Genomic DNA, 13,588 nt, shown 5'->3' on the forward strand with positions numbered 1-13,588 from the left:
AGGTTGAAAAAACCCTCAGCTCAGAACTAAGCAAAATCTGCATATGGCTCGCTGATAACAAACTATCATTACACATGGGCAAAACAGAGTCCATTCTCTTCGGTTCAAATAACAAACTCAGCAAGACAGACGGCTTCTCAGTTACAGTGGGTGACAATATTGTCACAAGGAAAGAAGATATTACCTACCTGGGTTCCATCCTAGAGGCAAATCTTTCCTGTGACAAAATGGCATCCAATGTAATAAAAAAAGTCAACCAACGAACTCGTTTCTTGTACCGGATCTCCTCACTGGTAAACAAGAATACCCTGAAGACTCTAGCAGGAGCACTCATTCAAGGGTACTACGACTATGCTTGCACCTCATGGTACCAAAGCACCTCAAAGGCGCTAAAAACAAAATTACAAACATCTCAAAACAAACTGGTCAGACTACTGCTTGACCTTACTCCTAGAACCCACCTCACCCCTGCCCACTTTGACAACCTAGGATGGCTTAGAGTAGACGACAGAGTACAGCAACTTGCAATGGGCCTGGTCTACAAGATACACTACACGACCAAGGTACCCATGTACATGACTAAATACTTCCCAAAGGTCAGTGAATACCACGATCACAACACCAGAGGGAGCTCCACAAATCATGTTAAACCCAGATTCGGCTCAAACAAGGGACTAAACACGTTCGCAATTATGCCACATCAATGTGGAACGCCCTACCCAAAGCTGTAAAGGAATGTGAATCACTATCCACTTTCAAAAACACTCTCAAAAAACACCTAAGGGAGACTGCAACTCGAAACTGGCCCCTGTAAATGTCCGAACACAACCCCCTCCAATGTACAGTAAATTACCAAGTATGGTCTTGTCAATAATCCAATGTACAGTGTTGTTTGTACAGTTGTACAGTGTCCCCCCCCACCCCCCCCCCCCACCCACCCAACCACCTCCAATGTACAGTCCCCACCCACCCCTCCTACCCAACCCCCCCCCCCCCACTCCTACCCAACCCCCCCCCCCCCACTCCTACCCCCCCCCCCCCCAACCACCTCCAATGTACAGTCCCACCCCCACCTACCCAATCCAATGTACAGTTTCTACGCCTAATGTATATACTCTTTTCTTTCTGGACTCTTTTTGTATCACAAATACAGTACTGTAATTGCAAATCTGGTATGTCATAAATGTATAGATGTAGCAGTACTGTCTATCTGTATGTCATGTATGTCATATATGTTACGATGAATTGGAAATTGGGGACCCTGGTGTAAACAAGACGAAAGTCTTTCTCTGGTCTGCATCCCCTTAACAATTGTATGTATTGAGCTGTACTGCACTGTACCCATTCTGCAATCTGTTAATAAAGTTTTCATTCATTCATTCATTCATACACACACACACAGTCCACACCAGCGCTGCCTGATCTCAGACTGCTTCATGCTGAGCAGAACCCTCCTTGCAGAGTCTCTGTGCAGTTCGACAGTCTCTTCCTGCGGTGCTGTGATGTTGGCCTTCACAACCACACAGGGGTCTGTGATCAGTTCAACAGAGACAGGGACACACACACACACACACACACGCACGCACGCACGCACGCACGCACGCACGCACGCACACACACACACACACACACACACACACACACACACACACACACACACACACACACACACACACACACACACACACACACCTATGAACAGAGCAGTTAGTTCTCATGACTGTCTGTTTGATGGAACACACTGCAGCAGCATCATGTAATCTTGATTTCCCATTTGCCATCTCTTCTGATGGAGCAGCGTCACGTCACGTGGCTCCTCCTCTCCCATCGTTCCAATCAGCAGCACGCAGAGCTCAGGCGCCCCCCTCAGGCCAGGCGCATAACCGCAGGCGCCGCGGGGGGTTTAAAAGCACCCCTCTGAGCGCCGAGCGGCAGTTTGAAGAAGAGGTCGTTGTGTGAAGCAGCAGCAGTTACCGAAACTCCGGATTAATAAAGCAACGCACTTCGTCCAGAAGACAGAGAGACGAAATGGCCACCCAGCCTCCCCACCTGCACCTCGCGGAGCTGACCGCGGCGCAGTTCCTGGACGTGTGGAAGCACTTCGACTCAGACGGTCAGTTTACCGGGAAAAAACATAAACATTTAGAACGGGTCATTATAGGAATCAAGTTATCAACTAATTCGATTAGATTCGAATAAAATAAAATGTATTGTCATCATACAAGTAACAGCACAGACGTACAGTATACAGTATAGTAGTTTTTTTTTTTTTTTTTTTTTAACCAGAGTGCAAATGTAACAATAAAGTTACAATGTACAGGTGATTAAACTGGGTATACAATATATAAATTAGTACTACTGAGTAATAGTGCTAATCTGATGTATGTACAGAGTTGTAGTATTAATGTGTACAGTTATAACGGTATAAAGACCCTATGGTATAATGGATATGTACAGATTATAGATATAGTATCTAGTACAGATATGGAAAAATTATTATATACAGTTATGTACTACAGACAGATGTGGATAAATATATATGGTAAGAATACATATATATATATATATATATGTATATATATACAGCATTATTGTACATGCTATTATACAAAGTTATAAGGATTATATGCAGGTATATTCAGACAGATATGGATATATATATATATATATATATGGTAAATATATGTATATATACGGTATATACAGAAGAGTGAGTGTGTGTGTGTGTGTGATGCATGGTAGTGAGATGTGTTTGATAAGTGTGAATTATGTATGTGGGTGAATAGGTCAGTATTGACTGGAGGCTACACGATCTGGGTGTGTCATGTTTTCATGTGTGTGTCATGTATGTCATGTGTGTGTCATGTGTGTCATGCATGTATGTGAATGTAATCTGAGTATTTTTTGCAATGGCACATATTGACAGAAAGCTCACTGCGTCCGGTTGGGGGGAGCCGGGGAACGATGGTGGTGGTGGTAGCAGTGATGTGTGTGTGTGTGTGTGTGTGTGTGTGTGTGTGTGTTTGTGCACAAGTGTGCGCGCGTGTGTGTTTGTGCACAATATTCAAGATTCAAGATTCAAAGCTTTATTCATCACATACATACCAGGGCATACAGTGAAATGCGGTTGGCCATGCCCGCTACGATTGTGCAATAAAACAATAGTAATAGTAATAATAATAAAAAGATAACTAGAATAGACACGGTAAATAGACATGTTAATAAATCGCTTAAAGGCACTGGATCCTATGTACACTCCTATACAATGTGCAGTTTTCCTTCTATGTCCCTATATGCTATACTTGCTGTTACTAACTATACTATACAACAATCACAACAAGTTATTTTCTTAAAGTGTCCTTTTCCTTCCTTAAAGTGTCATTTTCTTGTGTGTTTAAAGTGACCTGTTGTGCGTTTGTGTGTGTGCGAGTGCAGAATGTTGTGTTGTGTGTGTGTGCGTGTGTGTATGTGTGTGTGTGTGTGTGTTCATGTATGCTTGTGTGTGGAGAGATCAGTGTTCAGTGTTCTGATGGCCTGGGGGAAGAAGCTGAGCCTTAGTCTCTCTGTTCTTGCTGCGTGTATACGGAGGCGCTTGCCTGACCGCAGCAGCTTGAACAGGCTGTTGTTGGGGTGGTGAGGGTCCTTCATTATTCTGCAGGCTCTGGATTTGCACCTCCTGTTATATAAGTCCTGCAGGGGTGGTAGTGCAATACCTGTGGTACGCTCTGCTGAGTGCACCACTCTCTGTAGGGCCTTCCTGTCCTGGGCCGTGCTGTTTCCATACCAGGCAGTGATGTTTCCAGTCAGAATGCTCTCTACAGCTCCGGAGTAGAAGGACTGGAGTATCTTCCCTGATACTTTGAACTTCCTTAATTGTCTCAGGTGGTAGAGGCGCTGGTTCGCCTTCTTTACTACTGTGTCTATGTGGGTTGACCATGTCAGGTCCTCTGTGATGTGGACTCCCAGGTACTTAAAACTGCTCACCCTGTCCGCGATAGCCCCATTTATCCACAGTGGCGTGTGTGTCCCCTGCTGTATTCTCCTAAAATCCACGATCAGCTCCTTGGTTTTACCAATGTTCAGGAGCAGGCTGTTATCCCGGCACCCAGGGCTCGAGACTAACGATGTCCCGTCGTCCCGGGGACGATCAAATATTGATTTGGGACGAACAGAAATCTTTGCTGGGACGCATCCGGGACGGAGAGGATTTTTTTTCACAGGAAATGTCAATTGGACGACTGTCAGTGCGCGCATATATTGCTGTCAAATGGTTAATGTCTCGTGCTGACTAAGTTCACTGAAGTCTAAACGTAGCGTGATTTGCCAAATCCAATGACTATCTCCGCCTCCCAACGCAGCAATACGCTCATCCAGCATCAAGTTCCTACCCACCTCTCCTCCGGTACAGTACGCGCTGTGCACCGTACGATTGCAACGGTGCGGAACCTTTTTTTGCGGAACTTAAATCCCCACGTAATTTAACAACACTGCGGTCTGCTGTGAGCATTATAAAACAAACGTGTGTTTAACCGACCGTGAATTAAAGTGTCAATGCTGTTTGTCATTTTAACAGCAGATACTTTCTTAAATGCCATCCTCCCGACAGAGCAGTGTGACGGGGAGCTCTGATGGGTTCGATTTCTGGTGTTAGCATTAGCTGAAGAGCTAGTTTTAGCTTAACGTTACCTTGGCTAAAGTTGGGACTATTCATAATCCAGCAATAATGGCTGCAGACCTGCAAGCAAAGTACAGCAAGTTGGCAAAGGAGTATTCCAACGTAAATCACATTTTCACCAGTAAAGTTAGTCTTTCCATCTGCAGCTACATGCTAGCTAACCTAGCTCATGTTAGCGTCGTCACTGAACCACCTCGCGTACACAATTAATGACATGTTGCGGACAGCCATATCGGTGACAATGTTTAGCTTTTAGTGCCAAATGATAAGAGTCTGAGGCGGAGTCTCAAAAGAGAATGTTGAATATTTATTGTGCAAAAATCACAACAGAATAGATCCTCTCCAACGGAGCCTTGTAGCTGAGTAGGGTATATCTGCAGAGCCACTTGGTAACGAGTGCAACACCGTGTAATGTCCGTGTGGATCGTTGGAGTAGGGTATATCTGCAGTGCTGCAGCCCCATACTCAGTGTATAGATTTGTATTAGTATCATAATCAATCACCTGTTGTTGAATAAATACCATTACTTTCTAGTTATTACTAAAAAACAGTATATATAAAACAGTAGCTGTATAAAAAAAAAAAAAAAAAAGTATAATTTATATAATTTAATTAAAAAAAATAAATGTATGCACTGGTATTTTTGGGACGGTTACATTCACTTTGGGACGGTTAAAATTGTATTTCGGGATGGTTCTGGGACGGTGGTGAAAAAAGTTAGTCTGGAGCCCTGCCGGCACCAGCGTTCCAGTACCTCAACCTCCTCCCGGTAGGCCTTCTCATCGTTGTTAGAGATCAGACCCACCACCACCATGTGTCGTCCGTAAACTTCACTATGGAGTTGGAGCTGAACCTGGCCAGTGGCCACACAGTCATGTGTGTACAGTGAGTACAGCAGGGGGCTGAGAACACAGCCCTGGGGGGACCCGATGCTCAGGGTGATTGAGTTGTCTGTGTGTGACAGAGTGTTGTACTCACTGCTGTCAGTCTGCTGCATTTTCGCCGATCAACCAATACATTGTTGGAAAGTTGAATTTGCCGCCTTTCGATTGGCACCTCACTCGACCTATTGCGTGATTCCATTCTCGAGTTACAAGACGAAACCTCCGGCGAGCGTCATTCGACAAGCCGTTCGGACGAGTGACCACGTCCGGTTGTGATTGGCCCTGAGCTGAAGAGTCACCGCTGACGGCGAAAATGATTGACCACCATTGTAGCCAAGGAGCGTCTGCTCCGAAAACGATCCCAGGCGGGGGCTGACAGTGGGGGAAGGTGACACAAGAAGAAGACGAAGAAGTCCATTGTTTTGACGAGAGCCTCGCCATTTTGGATAATCCCGCTGAATGTTTACTGGTACACACATTACAAAGACCTTTTGTAAAACAGTCATTTTCCGTGGGATTTTTATAAACTTTGGACCTGTACTACATAAGACTGCAGGCTATGGAACCATTATGTTTGCCAGCTCCTACCTCTCAGCTGGAACTTAAAAACAGGCATCTGGCAACAATTAAAGAAATGTGTGAGTACACAAAACTTTTACTTCAGTGTGTTCAAACCTCTGTTACTCTATTCCATTAGCACTCAAAGTGATTCTTCCTTATTGTGTAAGAAACTCCAGAATGTTACCTTTCCAAAGAGACCAGACTCATGCATGTGCTATATGTATAACGTATAATAAATCACAAATTACTTTGGGAAAAAGAAAATATACTAGCCCATTTTTGCCCAATCCTTAAGAGGTTAAAATATTGTGCTGTCAGAACAGTCTTATGTTTGTAGGTCAAGTATTTAATGTCTGCTATTGCCCATTTGGTCATTGTCATCTTGTTCATCCTCATCATCATCAGATATTTATAGGGTTTCCGTTGTCCGGTAATTACCGGTTTTTAACCGGCAAAATCTGTTGAAGTCCGACATATTTAATCTCTCCGGTCATAATGTCCGGTGAAAATAATTGGAAAATAAATGGATATTTGCACACCATTACAATCAATATTTTTGTCTCTAGTACACAGCATTAACTTTCTTTTACTTCATCAAGCACCAATTTATCGTCCACGACCAGGAAATGCTCATGTGAAACTCGTATTATAAGTTGACTTATCAATAAGTTATAAGTAGACGTTTTTTTTTCAGCAAACATTGTGTCAGCTAAGCAGTATTATGTTTATAGTAGGGCTGGGCAATTAATCGAAATAAAATCGCGATCTCGATTCATAGACCTATGCAATCTCATTTCTAATTAATTTATTTAATTCTTTTTTTAACTTTTTACTTAACTTTTTTAAATTATGCCGATTCTGACTTGAGTTATTTTGTATGTTACAAGAGACTTTTAAGTTTAAGTCAAGCACTTTCATATATGTTATGTTTAAGTTTAAGTCAAACACTTTGATATGTTATGTTGTCTGTTTAAGAAAGAGTGCAATAAATGATTTTATTGAAAAAATAAGAATTGTGTGAGAATCATGATCTCAATTCTTAGAGAGAAAAATTGTGATTCACATTTGAGCAAGAATCGCCCAGCCCTAGTTTATAGGTGAAGTATTTACAATGTTCGCTATTTGACCAATAAGACAGCTGGTCAGGGTAGACATCACATCACTTTCCCACTACTCTATTCTACATTCTACATTCTACTATTCTCTGTCAGTCTCTGGGGAAGGACAAATGATCAGGTGCGCCGTTATGTTTTATAAACACACGTTCCAGTGGTTAAAGGCTCAAGGAAAGATAAGAAAGATGAATGTCTTGCTGTATTCATGGCAGGAATCAAGTGTAGGCTTTTCATAGTACCAACAGTCAGGACAGCTGACTGAAACCATCACAGTCAGGAGCTGAAACCATCACAGTCAGGACAGACAGCTGAAACCACCACAGTCAGGACAGCTGAAACCATCACAGTCAGGACAGCTGAAACCACCACAGTCAGGACAGACAGCTGAAACCATCACAGTCAGGACAGACAGCTGAAACCATCACAGTCAGGAGCTGAAACCATCACAGTCAGGACAGCTGAAACCATCACAGTCAGGAGCTGAAACCATCACAGTCAGGACAGACAGCTGAAACCATCACAGTCAGGACAGACAGCTGAAACCATCACAGCCAGGACAGCTGAAACCATCACAGTCAGGACAGCTGAAACCACCACAGTCAGGACAGCTGAAACCATCACAGTCAGGACAGACAGCTGAAACCATCACAGTCAGGACAGATGAAACCATCACAGTCAGGACAGACAGCTGAAACCATCACAGTCAGGACAGCTGAAACCATCACAGTCAGGACAGACAGCTGAAACCACCACAGTCAGGACAGACAGCTGAAACCATCACAGTCAGGACAGCTGAAACCATCACAGTCAGGACAGCTGAAACCACCACAGTCAGGACAGACAGCTGAAACCACCACAGTCAGGACAGCTGAAACCATCACAGTCAGGACAGACAGCTGAAACCATCACAGTCAGGATAGCTGAAACCATCACAGTCAGGACAGACAGCTGAAACCATCACAGTCAGGACAGCTGAAACCATCACAGTCAGGACAGCTGAAACCATCACAGTCAGGTAGGGCTGGGCGATATGACGATATTATATAAATATCGGGTACAGTTCATTAACGATACACTTTTTAAACGTATCGTGGATATCGTGATGTTTTGCCCAAGAGGCTTGTGTCGCGTCAATCTGGTCCACACGTTGACACTTTTGAACAGCGCCGCCCCACACACACACACTACTGCATCAAAAGTTACTACTTATGATAACAAAGGCATTCGTTTTGTGGCATTAACGTTATATAGTTACACTTTCAATAACATCAGCGTATTTACATAGCAACGACCGAGGTCGACCTAGATATAGCAAGCATTAGTCGTTCATATCTCAGCCCGTGCTGACTCAGTTGTGCCCATTCTGCGGTCTGTTAATAAAGTTTTCAATCAGACAGATGTATGGAAAGGCTTTTATTATAACATCCGTTGCAGTAAAATCATTATGCCTCCAGTCGTTTAGTCCTTCTGCGGAGCTAAAAGCTAAACGTCGGCCGCGGCGAGCTACCGCTGCCATTGTTATTGTCATTGAGCTCTCCAATGGCGGAAGTAAAAAATGAATACGCGCTTGCCGATTGGTGCTAAGAACAGCAGGGCGGGTGCAAGCGATGTGACGTAATTGGCAGACGCGACTGTCAATCAAAATGATTCTGTTTGCCGACTGAATGAATGAGAACGTTATTAACAGATTGCAGCATGGGTACAATACAGTACAGCTCAATACAACAACAGTCAACAGCGGACTGGAGGATGCAGACCAGAGAAAGACTTTCGTCTTGTTTACATCAGGGTCCCCCATTTTCAATTCATCATATTTCATATCTAAATCATATAATATCTCATTGCTAAATATATGCAATATATAATCTAATAATCCAATAATCTAAATCTAATATATAATATAAAAATGCTAAATGCATGGGTATTTTATTTTGTCTTTAATGTTAGCTTGCAAACTCAAATACTGTCTTGGTAAGCCTCATAATGAATTTTGGGGAAAAAAAGAAAAACATTGTGATGCGTATCGTGTATCGCCGAAAGGTCAGAAAATATCGTGATATCATATTTAGGCCATATCGCCCAGCCCTACAGTCAGGACAGCTGAAACCATCACAGTCAGGACAGACAGATGAAACGACCACAGTCAGGACAGACATCTGAAACCATCACAGTCAGGACAGACAGCTGAAACCACCACAGTCAGGACAGCTGAAACCATCACAGTCAGGACAGCTGAAACCATCACAGTCAGGACAGACAGCGGAAACCACCACAGTCAGGACAGACATCTGAAACCATCACAGTCAGGACAGACAGCTGAAACCACCACAGTCAGGACAGCTGAAACCATCACAGTCAGGACAGACAGTTGAAACCACCACAGTTAGGACAGACAGCTGAAACCACCACAGTCAGGACAGCTGAAACCACCACAGTCAGGACAGACAGCTGAAACCATCACAGTCAGGACAGCTGGAACCATCACAGTCAGGACAGCTGAAACCATCACAGTCAGGACAGATGAAACCATCACAGTCAGGACAGCTGAAACCATCACAGTCAGGACAGATGAAACCATCACAGTCAGGACAGACAGCTGAAACCACCACAGTCAGGACAGCTGAAACCATCACAGTCAGGACAGCTGAAACCATCACAGTCAGGACAGATGAAACCATCACAGTCAGGACAGACAGCTGAAACCACCACAGTCAGGACAGCTGAAACCACCACAGTCAGGACAGCTGAAACCATCACAGTCAGGACAGACAGCTGAAACCATCACAGTCAGGACAGACAGCTGAAACCATCACAGTCAGGACAGACAGCTGAAACCACCACAGTCAGGACAGACAGCTGAAACCACCACAGTCAGGACAGCTAAAACCACCACAGTCAGGACAGACAGCTGAAACCATCACAGTCAGGACAGCTGGAACCATCACAGTCAGGACAGCTGAAACCATCACAGTCAGGACAGATGAAACCATCACAGTCAGGACAGCTGAAACCATCACAGTCAGGACAGATGAAACCATCACAGTCAGGACAGACAGCTGAAACCACCACAGTCAGGACAGCTGAAACCATCACAGTCAGGACAGCTGAAACCATCACAGTCAGGACAGCTAAAACCATCACAGTCAGGACAGCTGAAACCACCATAGTCAGGACAGACAGCTGAAACCATCACAGTCGGGACAGACAGCTGAAACCATCACAGTCGGGACAGACAGCTGAAACCATCACAGTCAGGACAGACAGCTGAAACCATCACAGTCAGGATAGCTGAAACCATCACAGTCAGGACAGACAGCTGAAACCATCACAGTCAGGACAGCTGAAACCATCACAGTCAGGACAGCTGAAACCATCACAGTCAGGACAGATGAAACCATCACAGTCAGGACAGACAGCTGAAACCATCACAGTCAGGACAGCTGAAACCATCACAGTCAGGACAGCTGAAACCATCACAGTCAGGACAGACATCTGAAACCACCACAGTCAGGACAGACAGCTGAAACCATCACAGTCAGGACAGCTGAAACCATCACAGTCAGGACAGCTGAAACCATCACAGTCAGGACAGACAGATGAAACCACCACAGTCAGGACAGACATCTGAAACCATCACAGTCAGGACAGACAGCTGAAACCACCACAGTCAGGACAGCTGAAACCATCACAGTCAGGACAGCTGAAACCATCACAGTCAGGACAGACAGCTGAAACCACCACAGTCAGGACAGACATCTGAAACCATCACAGTCAGGACAGACAGCTGAAACCACCACAGTCAGGACAGACAGCTGAAACCACCACAGTCAGGACAGCTGAAACCATCACAGTCAGGACAGATGAAACCATCACAGTCAGGACAGCTGAAACCATCACAGTCAGGACAGATGAAACCATCACAGTCAGGACAGACAGCTGAAACCACCACAGTCAGGACAGCTGAAACCATCACAGTCAGGACAGCTGAAACCATCACAGTCAGGACAGATGAAACCATCACAGTCAGGACAGACAGCTGAAACCACCACAGTCAGGACAGCTGAAACCACCACAGTCAGGACAGCTGAAACCATCACAGTCAGGACAGACAGCTGAAACCATCACAGTCAGGACAGACAGCTGAAACCATCACAGTCAGGACAGACAGCTGAAACCACCACAGTCAGGACAGACAGCTGAAACCACCACAGTCAGGACAGCTAAAACCACCACAGTCAGGACAGACAGCTGAAACCATCACAGTCAGGACAGCTGGAACCATCACAGTCAGGACAGCTGAAACCATCACAGTCAGGACAGATGAAACCATCACAGTCAGGACAGCTGAAACCATCACAGTCAGGACAGATGAAACCATCACAGTCAGGACAGACAGCTGAAACCACCACAGTCAGGACAGCTGAAACCATCACAGTCAGGACAGCTGAAACCATCACAGTCAGGACAGCTAAAACCATCACAGTCAGGACAGCTGAAACCACCATAGTCAGGACAGACAGCTGAAACCATCACAGTCGGGACAGACAGCTGAAACCATCACAGTCGGGACAGACAGCTGAAACCATCACAGTCAGGACAGACAGCTGAAACCATCACAGTCAGGATAGCTGAAACCATCACAGTCAGGACAGACAGCTGAAACCATCACAGTCAGGACAGCTGAAACCATCACAGTCAGGACAGCTGAAACCATCACAGTCAGGACAGATGAAACCATCACAGTCAGGACAGACAGCTGAAACCATCACAGTCAGGACAGCTGAAACCATCACAGTCAGGACAGCTGAAACCATCACAGTCAGGACAGACAGATGAAACCACCACAGTCAGGACAGACATCTGAAACCATCACAGTCAGGACAGACAGCTGAAACCACCACAGTCAGGACAGCTGAAACCATCACAGTCAGGACAGCTGAAACCATCACAGTCAGGACAGACAGCTGAAACCACCACAGTCAGGACAGACATCTGAAACCATCACAGTCAGGACAGACAGCTGAAACCACCACAGTCAGGACAGACAGCTGAAACCACCACAGTCAGGACAGCTGAAACCATCACAGTCAGGACAGACAGTTGAAACCACCACAGTTAGGACAGACAGCTGAAACCACCACAGTCAGGACTGACAGCTGAAACCATCACAGTCAGGACAGACAGCTGAAACCATCACAGTCAGGACAGCTGAAACCACCACAGTCAGGACAGACAGCTGAAACCATCACAGTCAGGACAGCTGAAACCATCACAGTCAGGACAGACAGCTGAAACCATCACAGTCAGGACAGCTGAAACCACCACAGTCAGGACAGACAGCTGAAACCATCACAGTCAGGACAGCTGAAACCACCACAGTCAGGACAGACAGCTGAAACCACCACAGTTAGGACAGACAGCTGAAACCACCACAGTCAGGACTGACAGCTGAAACCATCACAGTCAGGACAGCTGAAACCACCACAGTCAGGACAGCTGAAACCATCACAGTCAGGACAGCTGAAACCATCACAGTCAGGACAGATGAAACCATCACAGTCAGGACAGACAGCTGAAACCATCACAGTCAGGACAGCTGAAACCATCACAGTCAGGACAGCTGAAACCATCACAGTCAGGACAGACATCTGAAACCACCACAGTCAGGACAGACAGCTGAAACCATCACAGTCAGGACAGCTGAAACCATCACAGTCAGGACAGCTGAAACCATCACAGTCAGGACAGACAGATGAAACCACCACAGTCAGGACAGACATCTGAAACCATCACAGTCAGGACAGACAGCTGAAACCACCACAGTCAGGACAGCTGAAACCATCACAGTCAGGACAGCTGAAACCATCACAGTCAGGACAGACAGCTGAAACCACCACAGTCAGGACAGACATCTGAAACCATCACAGTCAGGACAGACAGCTGAAACCACCACAGTCAGGACAGACAGCTGAAACCACCACAGTCAGGACAGCTGAAACCATCACAGTCAGGACAGACAGTTGAAACCACCACAGTTAGGACAGACAGCTGAAACCACCACAGTCAGGACTGACAGCTGAAACCATCACAGTCAGGACAGACAGCTGAAACCATCACAGTCAGGACAGCTGAAACCACCACAGTCAGGACAGACAGCTGAAACCATCACAGTCAGGACAGCTGAAACCATCACAGTCAGGACAGACAGCTGAAACCATCACAGTCAGGACAGCTGAAACCACCACAGTCAGGACAGACAGCTGAAACCATCACAGTCAGGACAGCTGAAACCACCACAGTCAGGACAGACAGCTGAAACCACCACAGTTAGGACAGACAGCTGAAACCACCAC

General features: G+C 45.5%; 1 protein-coding gene across 1 annotated transcript in view; it reads left to right on the top strand.

Annotated features, from left to right (window-relative positions):
- Positions 1-2,028: 2,028 nt before the first annotated feature.
- Positions 2,029-13,588, top strand: part of LOC311223154 (calretinin-like) — a gene marked incomplete at both ends in the record, with an annotated part of 60,274 nt that continues 48,714 nt past the window's right edge. Inside the window, one exon of the mRNA XM_084307911.1 lies at positions 2,029-2,113. Within this exon, the coding sequence (XP_084164037.1) occupies positions 2,029-2,113 (85 nt within the window). The remainder of the gene's footprint in view (positions 2,114-13,588) is intronic.

The sequence above is a fragment of the Notolepis coatsorum genome (genome assembly GCF_963971535.1).
Source record: "Notolepis coatsorum genome assembly, chromosome: 2".
Taxonomy (NCBI): Eukaryota; Metazoa; Chordata; class Actinopteri; order Aulopiformes; family Paralepididae; genus Notolepis; species Notolepis coatsorum.